Source organism: Ambystoma mexicanum, chromosome 8, assembly GCF_040938575.1.
Source record: "Ambystoma mexicanum isolate Mex_15411 chromosome 8, UKY_AmexF1_1, whole genome shotgun sequence".
In the NCBI taxonomy this organism is placed as follows: Eukaryota; Metazoa; Chordata; class Amphibia; order Caudata; family Ambystomatidae; genus Ambystoma; species Ambystoma mexicanum.
Window position 1 is genome coordinate 1,023,043,581 of NC_090929.1, and position 21,394 is coordinate 1,023,064,974.

At 47.9% G+C, this 21,394-nt stretch overlaps 1 protein-coding gene across 2 annotated transcripts in view; it reads left to right on the forward strand.

Annotated features, from left to right (window-relative positions):
* The window catches only part of ADK (adenosine kinase), a 1,244,147-nt gene that overhangs the window by 1,179,705 nt on the left and 43,048 nt on the right, over positions 1-21,394 (forward strand). For both annotated transcript variants that reach the window (XM_069610963.1, XM_069610964.1), the window contains exon 10: positions 17,196-17,282. In XM_069610963.1, the coding sequence (XP_069467064.1) occupies positions 17,196-17,282 (87 nt within the window). The remainder of the gene's footprint in view (positions 1-17,195; positions 17,283-21,394) is intronic.

Consider the following 21,394-nt stretch of genomic DNA (forward strand, 5'->3'; position numbering starts at 1 on the left):
TATATCACAATCTTTCATCCTTCTTATATCTGTCTACCACCTACTTATTGGAGATTGCCACATTTAAACTTTCTCTGACCTCTTTCCAGGCATGGAGAGAATTTGGATTTAGCCTTGAATCCCAGACATCCTATTCACTTACCAGTTGTCTTGGCTGCTCCTGCCTCTTTCTCCCTGGTCACAGACTAGCCAATGAATATGTAGACTTATCTGTATCCCCTGTGATGAGTCCAGGGAATTTGTCTCTTCTCCCCAAGCCATTGAGGCTAGGGAGGTGAGCCTGCTCTGCAACACCCTCCCTAGGGGTTGCGGTAGGTGGAACCTCACTGATGGAGACTCCCCACTTTGGGTACTGTGAGAAACAGGAATGTGCTCTCATCTACTCCCTGTGGATCTGCTATTCGGGTGGCCTGGGAAGGGCCATCGCTTTTGGATTAGTGAGGGAGGATCACCTGGGTAGAAGGTCCTTGGCGATTGGATACCTGAAGGCGAGTCACACCCCCCCCCCCATTTCCTGATAGTGACTTAGCTTGCCCTCCCTCAGCATTTGTAGGATATTGTTGTCCAGATCCTACTTTTCCCCCTGAAGTCAGACCAAGTACTGAAATGAAGAAACTAACCCCAAGAGTAATGAAGATTGCCTTTAGGAGACACCACTATAGTACTGAGATGAAGAATAGGGAGCATAAAGGCTATAGAGGTGAAGGTCAGGCATGTCCTAATAATTGTACTCATTGCGGTCAGGCAATTGAGCCTGGGACATCACACCTGCCGCCTGCTAGACTCACAAGTGTATAAAAGGTGGAGTCCACAAACCCAAGGAGAGTGAGAAAGGGGAGAACAAGCAAGGGGAGAGTGAGAAACCTGTGCGAGGAGAGAGCAGCAGAAGAGCCACCCCAGTCAGCGGGAAACAGGAGGAGAACGGAACACTGAGACGCTGAAGGAAGGCAGCGTGAGATAAGCTGTCATTGCGTAGCAAGGGAGCCGTGTCTCCAAGGAGCCCGAGAAGGGTACCGTGGAAGGTACTGGTCGCTTTGCTGTGGCCAAGAACTGCTTGTTCCCCTAAATGGCAGTTACCATTCAAGGGTGCATGAGGAGCAGGCTGTGAGACCCTGACCTCAAATCCCAGACAGCATCTTACTGAGGAAACCGAAGAAAAGCATGTCGCAGCCATTGAGTTTTCAAGAGAATGCAAGGAAACACTGAGCGTGTATTAAAGTGAAGGAATTAAATTGTAGCAGAGTGGTTGCATGCAGTCGGCACATTCTCCAAAGCCTCAGAGTGAAATAAAAGGACCAATTAAGGTGAATGCAATACTTGAATTGGATTTTGCAGAAACATTGTTTCAGAGCGGTCAAGATTAAGCGATGTGTTCAAAAGTCTATGACTAACGAAGGGCACTTTAAAAGTATCACGAAACAAGAATACTGTGAATAAGTGTACCGATGAACGAGCAACCTGAGGGGACCCAATGAAGTGTGAGGGAAAAATGCTGATCAGGCAAAACAAAGCTGTAACTGAAAGTCAGGCTTATACATTATAGAAAGGAGAACCAAAGAAGTATCCAAAAAGGCAAATCCTGAATCTAAGAACTGGTGAGGCCCTGTTATTCGTCAGTGGTAGAAAGCTGGGTACGGGCAACTGATGCGTGACCTGTGATGAGTAGGCCGTGCAGTCTTTTAACAGCGCCTAGACTAGGATGCCCCAACAAGGAGTAGTGCGAAAGCAACTTTGAAATAAGAATGCTATTGAATACTGTGAATTTTGTTGAACATTGAGAGTAAGTCATTAAAGCTTGGGGAAGGAGACCCTGAGCTTCCAGTAAACAGTGAGAATCTATTTTGAACATTGTGCTTTGAAGCTTGGCAGAGGGGAACCCCTGAGCTCCTTTGGAACATTGTTGTTTTGGATAAACAGTGCTAAAGCTTGGCAGAGGGAACCCTAAGCACTTTTTGGTTGGAACTGTATCCTGAACTTGTGATGGAGGCTAGACTGCTCCAGACTTGTTGAACACTATTTAAGTTGGAACATCCCAACACTACATTTCTATATTTTACTTGAGGGCAAGCATAGGTTTTGACACAGACTTTTGAGTTGAACTTACAGACATAGACTTTTCCTTAGCTTCTTTAGTTATTGATATGTTATTTCTATCACGCTCGTACACAAGTGTTTCAGGGCGCGACCAGGCAAGGGAGGGGAACCGGGGAGATCAAAACGGCGATCTTACTAGGCCCAGTGACATTGAGAATGCACAAGTGCATGGGAGAGGGGGAGGGGAAAAGTGCATGGAAGGTGGAGAAGTGGAAAGGGCGAAGCAAACGAGAAACAGATAAATAACAATAAATATATAATAAAGGCAACAAACAGTGGTAGTGCAGCCAGCAATTTGCAAGTGCTAGGTTTAAGGCAGCAGACAGGGTAGGTCTGATAAGTGCAGGAAGAAAAAGGGGGAGTCTGTATGGGTACAGATACAGACAACAATGCAAGGGGTGGCCCGGTTTCAGTGCGGGGGGGTGGCAGGGTGAGGGGATGTATTTGCAGAGGGATAGCTGAGGGTATTTTGGACCCAGAAAGAATCTCCTTTCTTAAATGTACTCAGCAGAGTCCATTGGAGATTGCGAGTTAAAGAGACAACTTCTTTCCCTTTGTTAACAGTATACGTTCACAATATCTTCGTCCTAGTCGTGGAACTTGTACTGATTTGGTGTATTAGATCGTTCCATATAGGCCATCACATGGAGGGCATCCGAGTGCCTCACAGGAATGGGAGTCCTTGTACTGTGAAATTTCTGCCATTTCCACGAGAGGAACTACCGAACAAACTGACTACCAGCAGCTGTATCAAGAAGCCAATCAGGAGACCAAAACGAGCACAAAGCGGACATTGTGTAAAGTAAACTGAAAAGCAAAACAAAGGAAGGAACATTCCCCTACAATACTGAAGGTAACGGGGAGAACAGGAATACCGGGAAGCCAAAATGGACTTGTTGAAGTAATGAAACCCGTCCCAGTACAAACGACAAAAGTGGGAAAAACAAGTTCATAAAGTTGAAGTTTTATGTGTTAAATGTTAATGGGGTTTTTCCAAAGTCCACTTTTAAGTAGACTTTACCAATCGATCCCCAACTCGTAATATCAGTCTGTACTACTCATGGAACCTTGACAGAGTGGCAGAGCAATCTGGCGTATCATACTGTAGGTAAGTGCACTAAAACTAGTTAGTAAGGCACATCAAAGAAACACACATACATTTATATTAAACTATTTATTATATTTACACAAGAATCACTTTTAAATACTTAGCACAATTAACCAAAACACTTGGGAATACTTTTCAAAGCCACTGTTTAGTTTGTGGTTACTTGCGGTTAAAATGGTTAGTTGACAGTTCTACCATATTATCGGTAATAACACACACTTGTGAATCTTAGGAGAAATACAGTAAATATATTTGCTCTGCAAACACATATAAGATGATGACTTTTGGGCAGGAAAATTGTTGGTTCGTGTAATACTAGCAAGGCTTAAGGTTATAGAGGTAGTTGTTTCGTTGCAAAGCAGGGCTTTTAGGGTCCAAAACGCACCCATATCTAAAAGTCTAGACAAGTACCAGAACATCGAACTCCTGTGGATATTCTTTTAGTCTGAGATGCATGAAGGTACAACCAACGTTGGAGAGCCTGTTAAAGGACTTGTGTAAGGCACACAAGCAGCAACTTGGGTTGGAGGTAAGAGGGGTTTGCCCTGGATATCTCTACTTGCACGCCAACGCTCTGGAGCAACTGGATTAAGTTAAGCAATACCTTTTTCCCCACAGTACCTTTGGTTCGAAGACATTTTCGTGGCTGGATGCTCTTCGATGGTACAGCTCTGGATCCGACCTCCGGATTCCTTGGTCTGATGACGAAAGGCAGGACAATGGACGGGATCTCTCAGCAGCAGTCTCAAGGGAGGACCTCTGGCACGGATTTCCGCAACTTCTCTGGTCACTCTGCGGTTGTGGCTCATTTTCTGCAGCCCCAACAAAGGACCCTATTCGCTGTGACAATCTTCGATTCCTGCAGTCCAGCACTCTGCTGAGAGGACTTGGACGGGTCGGATTGTGTCTCTGGAGTTTCACCTGTAGCAAATACTTGGATGTATACAGCCTTGCCACAACAATGCACTTCAATCTGGTCGGAGGCGTCCTGGTATTGGGTTTCCACAGCTCTGGAAAGTCACAGGACCTCAAAAGATGGCTCTGATTAAAGTTAATCTTGGGACTGGTTGTTCCCACCAGTGAAAGGGAAGGAGTCGCCCTCTTCGGAGTTCCTGTCGCATGAACAACGGGGCCATGACAGCAGTGGTCACTTCACGGTGTTGCAAAGGGTCTGCCAGCATAGTCTTCTTCGGTTACTTCAGTTTCCAGTGGTCAACTTACCTTCACCTCAGGAACCTCACCTTTCATTCAGTTTCAGCTCCCACTCCTCTGCAATCTCATCAATTTACAGAAATGGGCATATAGCTGTCCAGTCAGGACAGCCAGACCCCCAGTGGGAGCTGGTCCTGTTCAGGCCCTCGTGCAGACAGCAGGGGAGTGAATAACTCCTCCCCCACTTCTTGCCTGCCCAGACACGCTGCAGCCTAGGTTGGGAAAACACACAGACCTCCCCCTCGTGGAATGGTAGATGGGCTAACCAAGAACCACGCTAGAAATAGCAGAAAAAGGAAGGAGCCACCAAGTTGGTACTTGGGTGATCCCATTGTGCCTACCCGGGGCTGTGGACATAGCCTGCGGTAGAAAAATCACACAATAGTTGTTAGAACACGCCCACTGCCACAACTAGGAGGTTGTCTATGTGAATAAAAAGTCAAAGGAGCAGAGAGAAGGGTGATACTAAGTATCCCCTTAGCACTTCAGATAAGGGGGTGTGTGCCAATCTCTCAGAATATTAGGTTTTAGGAGAGAAGTATCTCTCTGTCCTGAGTAACTGTAGTTACCCAAAGAAAAAATCTCTCTAAGAACTCCTCAAAGGGTTCCCAGCAACACTCCCCATAAGGAGCTGAGTGCTGCAATAGTAAAATACAGATGCCTTAAAGAGATCTGGATGAAAGTAGACGCCATAGGACAGGTAAAACACTGAGAGCCGAGTTCCAAAAGAGCCCTTAAGAATGAATAAGTGGAAAAAGACTCCACTCATTCAGGATTAAAGAAAATGATCCGGACGTCCAGCAAAAAGTGCTGGGGAGTCTCACTAGGAGAGGGGATGATGCATAAAAATGATAAATCGCCCTAACAGGAACGAGAAATACAGAAAGCACCAAGAGTGAAAGGAATAGAATTGGTGTTGATACCTTGGAAAAAGGGGAAGATCACCCAATAAAAAGACACCTGGGAATTAAAGACTATAGAGGTCCCTAAGAGAAACCTTATACAAGAAAGGCCACTTGGGAAAAGAGGAACCATAAACATTTGGGCATCGGAAATACCAGAGAAAAGGACATGATGCAAGTAAATTCAGAATCTGATAATAAAGAGAAGGGTTCAGACAAGAGCAAGGAAGAGCCCTAACAAATGGGAGGAAAAGATAATCCTCTGAGAGTGGAAGAAACGAATACAAGGAATAAGACTATTTAAGGATTGATTAGTGATCAGATCTCTGGAAAGAAGAGATCACAAGTGCAAAAGCCCAACTACCAGGAGAATGTTGTCATTCTCCTGCCCTTGGTTAAAATAGTGGTAGGGTCAGTTAGGTTAGCTTTGCACAGTGGACTGATTCTTTTGGACTTTTATTTACAACTGACGAGCACTTCAGTGAAGTTGGTAGGGAGCACCACATAGTCTGTGATAGAAACGTACCAATAAAGTAGTGGAACTGTGACTCCGGCAGGGGACAGAGTAGGAAGGAAGGGAGTAACGTGCAACACATTGTTCAAGGGTTGCAGTCATGCTGGTGGACAGCCAATTGAGTTGATACAGATTTCAGTGTAGCTGTAACTGATAGCCGGTGGTAAATTGGAGAAGTGCGCTTTAACTTCACAAAGAACAGTTCCGGAATGGTGAAAATGGTTGCAAAAAGTAGTGTAGCTGTTAACTGTAAAAATAAAGTAGTGGAACATTGCTACCAACCGTTTCCGCTCAATTTGACCACTGCCTGTAGTGATGGGGAAAGATAGGCCTTCTTTTTATTCTTTAATAAACGCATGGCAAAAATGTCCTCCGAGTCCATGTCCTTCTGAATCACCAAACCCCATACACAAATTATGCTGTGTTGTAAACTCCCTCAGTTTCAAATGTAAGAACGGCACCAGAAGGCTCTGTGTCAGGGAGAAGTAAACAGATCCCCAATTGTTTAAGTTACAAGTTATGCAGCATAGTGTCACTGTCGCCTTCAGAGGGCAACAAGGAATTAACTGATCAAAGTTAATTGCGCAGATAAACATGGCTAGCTACCCTAAGAGGCATAAGGTGTCTGAGGGGGCACAATGTGCATGTGGTTGCATCGCTAGTGAGGCCTTCTCTTAGAACTTAATAGGCAAAAAGGTCAGTGAACCCCTACATAGATAGCAAAACTGTTAGGGGACTCATGCCAGTGTATTAGCTCTGGACCTTGGGCTGAACAGTGGTCAGAGTTGCACAAAAATCAGGATATCATGTTACCAATCAACCTCCTGGCCCTTAGTTAGAAACATCAAGGCTTATGTGCAACCTGGACATAACCCAAGGGCTCAGGATAACCGACTTTGCATCGTTAGTTTTCTACCTATGACAGGTCCTCGTGTGGTATGAAGACTTCCACAGTGGTAACTAGTGATTTCATTGCAGTGTGTTCACCACACACATTTTCCAGTGCAGAGTATTCATATCAAAGAACTGTATCTACAATACACAATTGAACAAAATGTACAGAAAGTAAGTTTGGGAAAAGGGTTAAATGCTTTTGGGAGGTGTTTTGGGGAGGTGGGTGGTTGAGTTTTGAAGGTAGTGTTGGGCTGGGCTGTGGGGTATTTGCCCCTGAATTTTGCTGCTTTACTGAATCTGTAAAAAAATGAAACAACCTTCAATGAGAAAATCACTGGTAAAAACACAAGGAACCACTGTAGCACACTGAATTTTGATGTGCAGTCAAAAATACCACAGCGAGCGCTCAATTCTGTCAAGAAGTTGTCAGGTATTTTCATCCAGATGTGTTCTCATACCATTTTCTGTGACTGTTCCATCTGACCTGTTGGCGTAGAGTGCTTTTTTTACCTGCAAGTATGGAAAAAGTGTGTGATGGGGCGCATAGGAATAAGTTGCATGCCATCAGGGCTATTGAACTCCTATTCCATAGTTGCATTTCCACGATAGCCACCTCCCTCCCTTCTGAAGAGTCCACGGCTTTGCGCTCTTTAAAGCAGTGTGGCAGTCTTTCGAGTGAGTATCTTTCTTTATCACTGTATTGCTGTGCACCACAGATAAAGAAGTATCCCCACACCTGGAGTCTACCTCAACTTCCAACTGCTAAATCCCACCGCGATCTTTAGCCAGCACTACGTTGCACATTCCACCATTCTACTCTTTGGATAATTAACACATACTTCACACAAGTTCTGTGCACGGAGAGGGCTGGCGCCCTACTCCCCAGCTGCAGCAACGCCATCCGCAGCAGCTGATCTACATCATCCTGGTTGCCATCACCGTTTCTACAGCTATAGGCCCAATATTGAGAAAGGTGAGCACCTGTGAACGGATAGCACTCACTGTGTGCATTTTGATCGTATTTCTGCTGCAATCCTGCCATCTGCTTGACTCGCTGTCTGCCGTAGCGTGAGGCATCTACATTTCGTTCCTGTCCTCGTGGCCTGATATTAAAATGGCCACCCACATTGGAGTTAATCACGTTGCGTAGCAACGTAGCCCTATTTCACCAGCACCAATCAGCCGGCTGCGGCCCTTCGGGGAAGGCCCACGGATAAGGCCCTGTTTTGCGCCTGTTGTGTGCTGGGGTGCATGGAAACCTTCATATGTCGATAGACAGGTTTACAAAACAATCATGAGCCATTCTCCAACTACAAAAAAGCAATATTCTTTGCAAAACAAGATACATACAATAACCATATCCTCCAGGCTGAATCCAACACCAAAGAGTTTTTCAAGATTCTAAAAGAACTTGAATCTCCCACAGCTCCTAATTACAACTGCAATACAGACAGATTGTTGTACAAATATCCAAAAAGCCCTCCTTGATAAAATATCCACACTCCAATACAAAATGAATGCCAACAAATGCAGCCTTCACCCAGATTCGCTACCCAACCCCCGCCTCTACAAAATACCACCATTGACGCATTCCATCAAACCCTTCTGTTTTACACCTCTTTCTATTGCTGAGGTGGAAAACATCAAAAAACTGAAACCCTCTGTCTGTCAAGGTGACTCCTGCCCTGCCCCCATCATCAAGGAAGCGACACACAATCTTGACCCTTTCATCAACGCCTCTTTCAAATCTGGAATAGTCCCCGATAACCTCAAGGATGCTTGGGTCATCCCACTTATTAAAAAAATTAAAAAAACTTTAGACCCAAGCAACCCCAGTAACTACAGACCTATTACTACGGATCCATTCATATTGAAAATCTTGGACCGCGCTGCTTATCTACAAATTCAGGAATACCTGGAAAATAAACTTAGGCCTGTGTCAATCTGGTTTCCGACCTAGGCACAGAACGGAAACTGCCCTCATTGACCTAAAATCACAAATCGAAGACCTAAACGACAACGGCAAGCTGGCCCTCCTACTGCTGTTAGACCCATCAGCAGCATTTGATTTGGTCAACCACCAAATTCTCTGCCACCACCTCAAAAATGCTGCCCACTTTTCTAATGAAGCTAGATACTGGATCAGCTCCTTTTTGGCAAACAGAACTATGCAGGTCTTCTCCCCATCTGCCGAACCCTCTCCAGTCTTGTGTGGCGTCCCGCAAGGGTCCTGTCTCTCGCCTACACTATATAATGTTTTCACTAAGCCACTCTTTAATATTCTTGACTATCTGGGTGTCACCTATACCAATTACGGCGATGACACCCATATACTCATCCCCATCACTGGTGACTACGCGACAGACTCAAAAGCCCTCATTGACGTTTACTTAGTTATCCAGGGCTGGATGGCGCATCATGGGCTTTGCCTAAATTATGAAAAAACATTTACTCATCCTTTTTTTTTTTTAAATTTGTTTTTATTTTTTCAGAACCAAACAAAACCTCACACAATACAATCATTTCAACATATATAATTATCATTAAACCATCACCTTGCACAGTGTAATTCCCCAACCTCCCCCCTCCGCCCCCTTAAACTAGAGCTGGCTCATTAGTGTCATCTACAGGAGCATTGTCAGGTAGCGCAGTGCTTATGCGCTCATCATCCGAGTCCTCCGATTCGTTATCACCCTGGTGAGGGTTGGCCATAGAGGCCACCAATTGCCGCCAGGCCAGCAGGGGCCCTACTTCCTCCACACCCCCCCCCCCCCCCTAGTGACTGCTTCAAACCAAACTACGGATTCCGCTTCCGCCCATCTAAAGGGGTCCGCCCACCATAGCTCCACCCTGGGTCTGTGGGCCGCTTTCCAGCTCATAGCAATTCTGCGCTTGGCCAGGACATAAGCTAACTCCTTCATCCTGCTTATATGTTCCAAGCCCCGGGGACTTGGGAAAATCCCGAGCATGCACGACCAAGCCGATCCCACGTCCAACACCACTCCCACACCACCCAGTTTCGTTTTAACCTCCCAAAATCTGTGCACCTCCGGACAAGCCCAAAACATATGCAGTAGCCCCGCTTCCACTTCCCCACATCTGGGGCATTTCTGGGTAACCGAGCCACCGAACCTCGCAACTTCTTGGGAGTTAGAAGCCCTATGCGTGACATACAGTTGAAGTTGTTGGAATCTTGCATTCCGGGACACCTTTTTATGGTACCTCTGGGCTCTCTCCCATTGTCCGTCTGTTAAGGGCCCGCCTACTTCTTCTTCCCAATCCTGTCTCAATTGGAGCAACTCCCTCCCAGCCCTCACACTCAGGAGCTCATATATCCTCGATATTTCATGCCTACCCTCCGAAACATCATACATAGTTTCCAGGGAGACATCAGGGTCATTAGCAAGTGCCGTCTCGGGCCATCTCTCTCTAACCCGTTTCATCAGCCTAGCGTAGGTTATATACTGGCCTCTATGCACCCTTGTCTCATTTTGCAACCTCTGAAAGTCTAATGCCTCCCCTTCCTGCCATATGTCTCCCAGTGTGGCCAGGCCCACCGGTTCCCAGTATCTGCGGACCGACTCGAATAATTGAGTCGTTCCCGCACAGGGCCACTAGTGGGGCCTGCTGGGAGAACGGCTCCGAATCATCCATCATTCTCCATGTCCTATGCCAAATCTCCCAGCCCATTCTCAAAAGCCGCCCTCTTCCCACCAATTTGTCCTTCCGTGACCACACCACTTCCCTCAAAAAGTATGGGACTGAGTCTCCCCGCAGAAGCCTGGCTTCCGCCGAATCTTCATCTGACAGCCACCTGGCCACATACAACAGTTGCCCAGCCAGGTAATAGAGTTCGAAGTTTGGCAGGCCTATGCCCCCCTTATCACACGGGTTCTGGAGTTTCCACAGGGCCACCCTGTTTCTGGAGTTATCCCACACGAACCCCCTACACATACTGTGAAGTCTCACAAATAGGCTCCTGGGAATCAGAAATGGGACATTCACAAAAAAATGCAAGAGTCTGGGCAGGTCCACCATCTTAAGCAAGGCCGCCCTCCCCATCATAGTTAAGGGCAGTCTAGACCAAAACACCATGCTGTTCTTGACCCCCTTTATTGCCCTCTCCGTGTTATGTTTGTGCTCCGCCTCAGTCCTGTGATTAATATGTACTCCCAAATACCTAAATGTCTCTGTCTGCCATGGTATTGGCAGGATAGGCAATCTCTTCAACGGGACATCCCTGTACCTGCCTAAGGGAAACAGACTAGATTTTCCAGGGTTTACTGATATGCCCGAGAGGGTGGAGTAACGGTCCATCACCTCCAACACATACTGCAAGTTCTCCTCCGGATAACGCAGATAGAGGAGCATGTCATCCGCGTACAGTGACACCAAGTGACTCCCACTTACAGTGCGAATACCCACCTCCCCGTATTGTTGCCTCAGGCATATCGCCAATGGCTCCAGTGCTAATATGTATAGCATGGGTGACCAGGGGCATCCCTGCCTGGTCCCCCTACTGAGTTGCCAAATATCTGAGACTATGGATCCCGTCCTGGCCCTCGCCATTGGGGTGCTGTACAACAGCTGAACCCATCTGATGTATCCAGGTCCCATTCCGTATCCCCTCAGGGCCGCTTTCAGCCAAGGCCACCGTACCGAATCGAAGGCCTTGACTGCGTCGAGCGACACGATGGCCAGCTCACTCGTGTCTCCCTCAGTTTGGTCTATAATGTGGTGTAGCCTCCTATGGTTATCGGTAATATTCCTGCCTGGGACATAGCCCGTCTGATCTGGGTGTATTAGCTTACCGATCACCCTCCGAAGCCTGTTAGCCAGCACCGCCGTAAGTATTTTGCTGGCCTGATTGAGCATGGACAAAGGTCTGTAAGACCCACACTCTACGGCCGGCTTGCCTGGCTTCAGGAGCGGGATGATCACAGCCTCGCGAAGGGACAATGGAAGTTCCCCCTTCTCATAAGCCTCGTTAAACATGGCAAGCAGTGGCTGAAGCAGCTCCTGCTTATATGTCTTGTAAAACTCACTAGGCAACCCATCCGACCCGGGCGCCTTGCACGTGGGCAGATTCTGGATCACCACCTCCAACTCGTCCGAGGTGACCGGAGCATCCAACTCCGCGCGTTCTAGGTCATCCAGGGTGGGCAGCTCTATATCCTCTAATGTATGCCGTATATCCTGACTAACATCCTCCCCGTGTCCTCATACAAATGTCTATAAAATTTGAGGAACTCCCCGTTTTACCCCCTCCTGGTTATTACAGATGCGACCTCCCTCGCCCCTAATTTCCCGGATCACTGAGCGGGGGGTCTCACTCTTATATAGCCAGGCCAGCAATCTGCCCGGCTTATCGCCCCCTGCGTGTAGCCTCGCAGTGTATTTCTTGTAATTTAATCTGCAAAGTCTATCCCAAAGTGCACAGCAGGTTAACTGTAGGTCCTTTATCTTTGTCCTATTATCACAAGTTGTGTTCTCTTGTCGTGTTAGACCCTCCAGTTCCCTCTCCGTTTCTTGCAGTTCCCTTTCAATAACCCCCTGGAGCCCTTTAGACTTGGAAATGGCTACTCCTTGTACCACCACCTTAAACGCCTCCCACAGCGTTCCCACAGATCGTACGCTGCCCGTGTTTATATCAAAGTACTCTTCAATGGCATCCCTCAGATCTTCCCGGAACCCCTCATCCTGCAGTGCTTCTGTCCTAAGTCTCCAAGTTGGGATCCGCGATCTGGGGGGCTGATATAGCCACTCCACTACCAGAGGCGAGTGGTCGGATAATACCTGGGCCTTATATTCGGCTCCTACCATTTCTACCATTATTTCAGCCGCTACAAACACATAATCTAGCCTCGTATGCAAATCCTGTGGCGATGCGTAGTGCGAGTACTGCATATCCGTGGGATGCAGCCTCCTCCACACATCCTACAGGCCCAGGTCTTCCAACAATGTCCCTAGCGCTTTAGCCGCTGACGCCACTTTTCCTGCCCTGTCAACTGACCTATCCAGTTTGGGATTCAGGGTGCAATTAAAGTCCCCTCCCCACACCGTTGCACCCCCAGCCAGGGGGCCAGGTTTGCCAAAATAAGCCGCAGTATCATGGTTAGGGGCGTACAGATTAATAATGTGCACCTCCCTGTTTTCCAGGAGCCCCGTTACCACCACCATTCTACCATCCGTGTCTACCGTTGAGCTAAGCACCTGAAACGGCACATGTGGCACCACCCAGGTTATAACCCCCCTAGCGTACGCTGAGTACGTGGCCCCCCACCACGTCACCCCTCCATTTCCTCTTAACCACCTCTAACTTCTCCCTGGTGAGATGAGTCGCCTGCAGCAGGGCTATATCAATGCGCGTCCTCTTTGTACATCATCACTTTATTACGTTTCAAATAACTGTTTAGGCCCCGTACATTCCAGGTCACAATGCAGAGATTACCCGATGCCATCTACTCGGTCTGTTCCTAATCCACCACTCCCTTCAATGCTCTCCTTGATGATTTGTTTTCCGACTCTCCCCCTTCCCTCTGACAACAGTTCCCTCCCTCCCTGTTCCCCAACTACCCACCACAGCACACAACCCAACCCATCCCCCCACCCCACCCTACCCTACCCCAACAAATGCCCAGCTCCATCCCTGGATCTCAGGCCCACCCGCGTCTGGTCCTGTCTCTTATCCAAGGACTAGGACCCCGCGGGGCTTCACCAATCTAACAGTGACCTAACTAAGTATACAACTATTGGGGTCAAGAGGTGCCTACCAAGAGCTCCCTATCGTCTATTTTAGAAGAAATACGTCCGACGGGTCCAGAACTCGCCAGAAACTTAATACAACACTAAATTCTAGTCCCAATGTCTCAGCTGTGTCACCCTGGGTGCCGCAGCAGCACGCTACTTATCTTCCGCAGCTTCCTTCTGGACATCCGATTCCTGAGGTCGGCCCTGCATGTCCAGCCAGTCTATCGCTTCAGTCAGCGAATCAAAGAAAAGGGATCTGTTCTTGTAAAACACCTTCAGCTTGGCTGGGTAGAGCAGCATGTAGCGGTAGCCTGCTTCTCTTAGCCTTCTCTTTACCGATCCAAAGTTCATTCTACTACGCTGTACAAGCAGCGTGTAGTCCGGGTACGCTGTAATCTTTGCTGACCCCCTCTCAATCGTTCCACCCTTCCTGAAAAATTCAAGAATCTTCTCACGGTCCCAATAATTCAGGATCTTTGCGATCATTGGTCGTGGGGGGGCTCCTTCGGCCGGTCTCCTGGTCAGGGCCCTATGTGCTCTTTCCACCGCGAACCCCTGGGTCAGCATCCCACCCGTTATCTCCTGTAAGAGCAAGGTTTCCACGTATTCTGTGGGGTTTGGCCCTTCTATCCCTTCCGGTAGACCCACTATGCGGATATTGTTGCGCCTGGCACGCCCTTCGGCTTGCTCAGCTCTGTCCTCAAGGTTGCCCACCGGTTGCACGAGGGCATGGAGCTCCTTAGTATGCGCGGCGCACGCCTCCTTTGTCAGGGTCATCTCCTTCTCCAAATTCCCAGTGCGCTCCGCGATCTTCCACACATCCTGTCTCAGCAGACTCACTTCCTCTTGGACCGCGCCGATCTTGAGGTCCAGACCCACCTTCAGTTCATCCATTGCCAGGCTCAACCTGGTCTCCCAGGCCACTTTCAAAGCAATCTCTGCCAGCACCTCCTGGATCATACCTGGTGTCTCCGCCGCTGTCGTAGGAGTCTTTGTTCTTGCCCCCCTGGGCAACTGGGGGCGATTTGGCATAGGCCTCCATCGTGGGCTGTTTGATCCTGGGTCGAACAACCTTAGAGGACATCCTGCTGTGTGGTCTAAATGTGAGCCAGCTACGCATCCCCACGCACAAACGTTCACGTGGCACCGGGCCGCTCTCAGCAGTTCAGGGCCGTTGCAACTATGTCCAATTGTGTTCTTGTCGCTCCCCTCGACCCCAGCATGGGTTGTGTCCTCCCATGTACTCGCACACTAGTGGGTCGTAGCTCCGGTCTTTGTCTTATTCCTTCGGTGGCCTGTGTTTACCTGCGCTCTCTGACCCCCTACTTTTGCTTTACAGCGCCTTGCCGATCACAAAGTCATCCAGTGCCCAGCACTGCTAGCCCCGATGCCGCCTCTTTATGCCTCCAGCCTCAGGAGATCGCCCACTGTGCTGATGTTAAATGCGGATGCCCCACAGTGGCCTCCGGTGCCATGCACGTTGCTTACTCACTTGTGCCAAATTGAGTACCTTCGTGGCTGCGGGGTGCCCATTTACAGTCAATTCAATCTGGGCGCTCCGGGACAGTGTTTGTGCCAATGTCTCATGTGCAGCGTGTGAAAGTGCACTTCATAAGGGCTTATCAATTTCATGCATTCCAATGGACCATAACACGCCACACTATCCCAGGAGGCCCATTGCCATCCACAAAAACAGTTCCCTCCTGCCTCAGCCGGCCCTTCGTGTTAATCCAGTGTCCTCCATGCCTTTCATGGTGTACATCCCACTGTACTAGCTATGTTTGCGCCGCCTTTGCCCATGCGCTGGGGTAGAATTATAACTTTTATTTAGAACGTTTATCAATTCAGCTGCCTTTCCGACCAACTGACTGTTAGCCAGTTGCAGCAATGTTCCCCCTTCTGAGTGTCCATTCCATCTACAGCGGTTCCCCATATGGTTTCACGTGGCTCAGTGAAACGTAATGTTTTGTTGTTGCAGCCCTTGTCTGCTCGCTTCTATGAGGCATATGCTTTTATGCGCGCTCCTACTTTGCCAGCATACCATTGCACTTCGTCTCCCGTTGTTACAATGTACTCGGCGCTGTGCCATGTAGCTCACTCTGGCACCCGCCCGCAGTATGCTGTGACAATGTATCCGCCGCTCTGCTTTGTTTAGCCTTGTTGTGCCTACGCCAGCCGCAGCCTTTGGTCCACTTTACACCGCTCGTGTCGCCTGGTTACACGGGACAGCTGTGTTGGGCAAACTTCTCAGCTCGCTGCTGTTCGATCCGGCAGCGCTCCTCTGACCCTTTGGTCTTGGCCGAGCGCCATTTTCTTTTCTCAGCAGACTGCTTCTTCCACTCTTCGTCGTCTCACTGCTTCGCTCTCCCCACGTTATGTGCCCAACGCTCAGCACCTCTGCATGCCCGGCATTTTCATGAATCTTCTCCTGTATATACTCAGCTTTTCGTCGGTTGTGGGTGTTCTTTTTCCATCGGATCGTGCACGGATCAACAGGAGCTCCCGGAGATCACGTCCTAGCTCGCGGCCATTTAGCCACGCCCCCCCAGTTACTCATCCTTGGCTCCCACTACAGACTCAATAAATTGGACCCTGCCTTCAAATCATTCATTGACAGCAATACCATCAAGGTTTCCAAAGATACAAAAACTTTAGTTATCTATCTTGACTCCACCTTATCCCTCACGAGACAAACTAATGCTGTGGTCTCAGCATCTGCATTTACATACAAACTCATTACTGCATGCAGGCCCTTTTTGACTACTGCTAACTGTATTATCCTGGCTAGAACGCTTATTATGGCCAAAATAGACTCCTGAAATGCCCTATATCTTGAGACTAGCCAAAGGAACATCAACAAGTGCAGGTAACGCAGAATAATGCGATAAGAGATGCTCTTAACATTCCCAGGAAAGTCCACATCTCTGACACCAGGCGCAGCTTACACTGGCTCCCTGTCACTCACATAGTATCCCTCAAAACTCTTGCACTGACCCATAAGTGCCAGTCCAATTTGGCCCCTGCGTACTTGGCTAACCGCTTCACCTCTCACTCCTCATCCTGCCCACTGAGATCAGCTCATGCCTACACCTTATCCGTGCCCAGATTCAAGCTGCAAAAAGCAGGTGGGTCTAGTTTCCCAGTCCTTGCGGCCAAACTCTCGAATACACTCCCCAACGCACTCCGAGCCGAACCTTTTTACCATTCAGTCAAGAGTAAGGCCAAAATCTGGCTCTCTGCCCAGGATCATGCTCCTACACGAGCCTAACTCTTATCACCCGTTTATCTACTGTATCATGAGTACCCTGGACTGTATATAATGTTATGAGGTTGTAATGTATGTAATTTCCTTCATGTAGTTTGCTTCCTGTATATTTTAGTTGTTTTCAGGGTGACACTAGCCACCTTGCACCATGCTGTACTGCCTGTTTATTGTAACCATGTATACCTTTGAAGATATCTGCCCAGATGCCTTTGGGCCAGGTGCGTAATACAAATAAATAAATACAGATACAGGTACAAATACTCCTCCCTTCATGGGTAAATCATTAATTCTCCAGATCTGCTATCACCATGTATTGACTCATCCCCAAGCCCTTGTGTCCCTGTGTCCAAATGTTCTCATTTTCTACTCGCTGTGTTCATAATTGATTTCCTCACTCATCTTGTTTGGCTGCTCATCCTTTTCCCTTCTACTAACACTTGGTTCTCTTCTCTGCAGCCGATAAGGTGGTCTCCATTCCGGTTCTAGAAATTTCACCTGAAGAGATTGTGGACACAAATGGTGCTGGTGATGCATTTGTTGGAGGTGGGTGCATGATGTCAATATTATCTTTAATTATGCAATACTATATAATCAATCTTTGCATGCAAGCATTATGTAAAATCTCTCTGCAAGCGATTCCCAATAATAAAACAGTACGATGTTCTTTCTTCGTCAGGCTTTCTAACGCCCGCCGTTTAAATGTGGAAATAATAACAAAAAAGTTCATCTAATTTGGGATGGGGGAGCAGATACGGGGATGGGAGGGCGTGAATAGTAGAGAATAGGTGCAGGTGGGGGGGCCTGGGTAGGGCAGCCCCCCTCCCCAACAAAAAACAATTTGATTCACTTCTTCGTTATTCTTTCCACGTTTAAAAGGCAGGCGTTAGAAAGCCCGACGATGAAAGAACATAGAACCTAATAAAACACCTAATGTGTGGTGTGGCTTCTAAGAAGGAAGCTTCATCCTTCAGAAGCAGCATAGATTGTGCTTAGCAAGACTGTATACTCTACACCAGTGATGGTCACAATTGCAGGCCAGCCGGAAAACTTCTACCAATGCATTTCTGGAATTGGCATGCATTATACATCAGCTGTCCACATCGTGGCAGGACAGCAGGTTTTGCTCAAATTAACTGATACGTGTTGTAAGGAACTCATGGTGGCAACAGTAAAGACAGACACAAGTGATCACAGTTAAAGGGTGTTTATTTAACTGTATAAATGGGTGAGAAAAACGCCTAATCTAAACCTAAATCTAAGATGGGAGCAAGCTACGACCATCAAATAATAAGGCAGTCCTAGTGGCATCCTATCAAATAAAAAGGGCCTATACTAAAACACCTATTGCCAATCCTTACTGCTAAGTTACAAAATAGTGTGGGATAATGTTCACCAGAAAAGAAAAGTGTTGACGAAATAATAAGTCAGGATGGCATAACTGGGGTCTCCCTTCCCCACGTTTTTAGCACAAGACAAGGTGGGACTCTCGAGCACAGCACTCACCTTGGCTTCTCCAGCACAATCTTGCAATTTGTTTCCAAAGTATTGGGGACTTCTGTGACAGTCTTTTACACCAGGTCTCTTGCCTCATAAGGCCTGATGTACCATAAACAATAAACCAAAAGTTCCTTTCAGAAATCTTCACGTTGGGTGATTTCCTTTCAGCTGTGGATCCCTTCAACCGAGCTCTGGTCCCTTTTGTAACGTTGGCTTCCCTCAGTCGGGGTCACATTTGCCAGTTTCGCACAGTTCACTTATCGTAATACCTTGGCTATTTCTATTTCTAGCCCCCAGTCAGACTTTCTCTTAATCCCCCAGTCAGGCTTTCCACATTTATCGGTCGTACAGCGTTTCCCTCAGCCGGGCACGCACTCCTGTTTCACAATGCCAAAACTTTGTTAATGGTTTAAGGACTTTCGATTTTACAAGGGATTTTTGGCTCGACCCTTGTATGACCACCTTAACTCTTAATGCCAGCCTTTCCTATAGCCTCTTGTTACTATAATGTTCACAAGAAAAGAGGACCAGCCAGAATCTTTCAAATGGACGCTCACGTGGCTTCAGACCACTCTGCAGCTGGTCTTTTCCTGAGCATTAAAAGTTCACTAGCACACACGTTCTTTGTACATAACAAGTTGCTGTTTGCAACCTTCACTCAACACCGTCCGGTTTACTATCGGTTCTTCCTCCGACTCACCGGCTGTGTTGTTTCTTGTCTCTGGAGTCAATGACGGTACCACGGTAGCAAGCGCGCCTCCCCGCCTCGGTTATAAGTGCGGGAGGGTCCTGTGCACCATTGGCATCTGTCACACCACACGTCCGCTGTAGTTCCTGGTCTTAAGATATCTTTCATGGAGGCTTTGTGGGTCTGGGTCGAAAAGGGCAAGGGCACTTCCCTCCTTGTTGTCCTTTCCGGCCTCGCTGCCTTTCTTCTCCATTTCGACTGCTGTCCTGGAATAGCTGCTTCCTCATGCGTTTGTCCTTGCTCAAAGTGTGCTCTCGTGCGCTGCCTTTTATCCCTGTGGGGAAGGGAAAGGTCCGTCAGCTGTGTGTAGTTATTCTCAATTGCCTGGCTCTGCCTGACCCTTGTGTTGGGACACGCCAGGTAAACGGCTCTGGTGTTCGTCTGTTGTCTTTCACGGTGTAATAAAGTGTTTGTATCGGAAAGTGGGTGGAGGGGTAGAGCTTCTAAGTATCCTATGGGGTAGGATGTGGAAAAGTGTTATAAGGAAGCGGGTACCACGTCTCACCTGTCGTTGTCCCACTTCCACTCGCCAAAGACCCCCCCCCCCCACATCCAGGTGATCCTCCCCCACTGGTTCACCCCAGGAACTGGATCCAATATCGATGCCCGTATCCGGGCCACCTGGATGACCGATCTCCGGGGACTAGCGGGTGAGACTCCTTCAGGTTTCTCATAGTGCTATAGAACACTCCCTCTCATAAATGGAATAGATGAACACTAACACTGCGAGCGCCGCTTGCATGCAAAGAATCGGTACAATAGCAGCATAAACCTTTGAACACTTCACTCGCCCAGAACAGAATCCATTGAGTAGGAGCCAATTAGGCTTCCCTCCCACAAACGGAAAAGGCAAATCCGGGCAACAGCAATGGCAGCTGTCAACATGGATCTTCCTCTCAGGAAGTGCTATCGCTTTTGGATCCCGACCCCAGGCTGGATATGCGAGGGAGGAACACCTGGGTGGAGGGACCTTGGGAAGTGGAGTAAAGGTGCCTTTATGTGATGGTATCCCCATTTCCCTTGTCAAACTACATTCTACCCTCCCCCAACCTTCAAAGGTTATTACCTCTCTTCCCCTCTGTCACAGATTCCACATATATCACATTCAGGTATCTTTACGACTGAGCCGAGGAGGAGGCGACTAGGTGGAATTCACACTTCCATCTATACACAAAACCTTGGTACTGGGACAAGGAAGAGGACTGAAGAATACCATTCTGAAAATCAGGCATGTCCCAGTGATAGTTAATTGGAGTCAGGCAAAGGACATGCACCTGCAACCCCCTGAGGCTACCGGTGCATGTAAAAGGGAGTGACCCACATGAGAGTGGGAGACTGCCTGGGAAGCCAGGGTGCTGTGTAGCAGACTGGAGAGCAGAATCCGGTGAAAAGGACACTGACTACAGAAAAGCTGGAACGACAGAGGCTGAAGAGTCTTGAGAGTCCAGAGCCCTGCAGATCTCCGCGCTGTCTTCCCCAACTGGAGCTGGGGGTACACAAGCTTCCACTTTGCTGCAGGAGGCAGCACAAACGTCAGGAAGAGGCGAGCGCGGCTTGCTGGTGCTCCAGTGTGAAAGAGGAGAGCGAGCAAAAGCAGAAAAGAATTGAGCAAGCACAATACTGGTGAGTGGCAGGGAGAGAACACTCATACCGGGGGTGCTCCGGGGGCTTAATCTGGGCAAGGAAGGGGCTAAACAGATCAATGCAAATAATGAAGGGGTCTAGAGACCCGATGGACATTAAGTGTTGTGGAAAATTCAAAGAATTGAATATCGAACTAAAGAAAATGCACAAGTGAAATGAAAATACTGCACAAATGGAGAGAAAGTGCTGTGTATTTATGAACCGAGAGAAATTTAGGGAAAAGCAATTATGAGCAATGTGAAAGCGGAACGCCAAGTGAATACCAGTAATAAGGAGCGCTATTGGTTAGTGTGAAAGCAAGGTGGTGATGAGTAAACACAGTGAAGTGTGTGAAAGGCACATGATGACAGAGTCAAAAGACAGCCAAGAAGAAGCAAGAGTGCAAATGGACTAATGTCACAAGTGCAGAAAAGAAACATGGTGGCAAAGTAGTCCAATGAGAATCAGTGAACATTATAAAGTGCCAAGGGTTATCGGTTGCATGACCTCTGATGGGTGGACCGTGTTGTCTGACAACTGCGCCTAGACCGAGTAGACCTTACTTGAGTGAGCCAAGGAAAACAAGGCGATTGAAGTTGCTGCGTCATCAGTCTGGAAGTGACTAATGAGAAGAACAATGTTGAATTGTGAACTGTGTTGAACATGGGGAAGGAACCTCCAAGAGCTTTTAGTGGAATGGTTTTGAGTCTTAAGGAAGAAGCTGAAAACATACCATGAGCTGGAAGAAGCTCAGAACCTTACTTTGAACACTGTTTCTTTTGGTTTC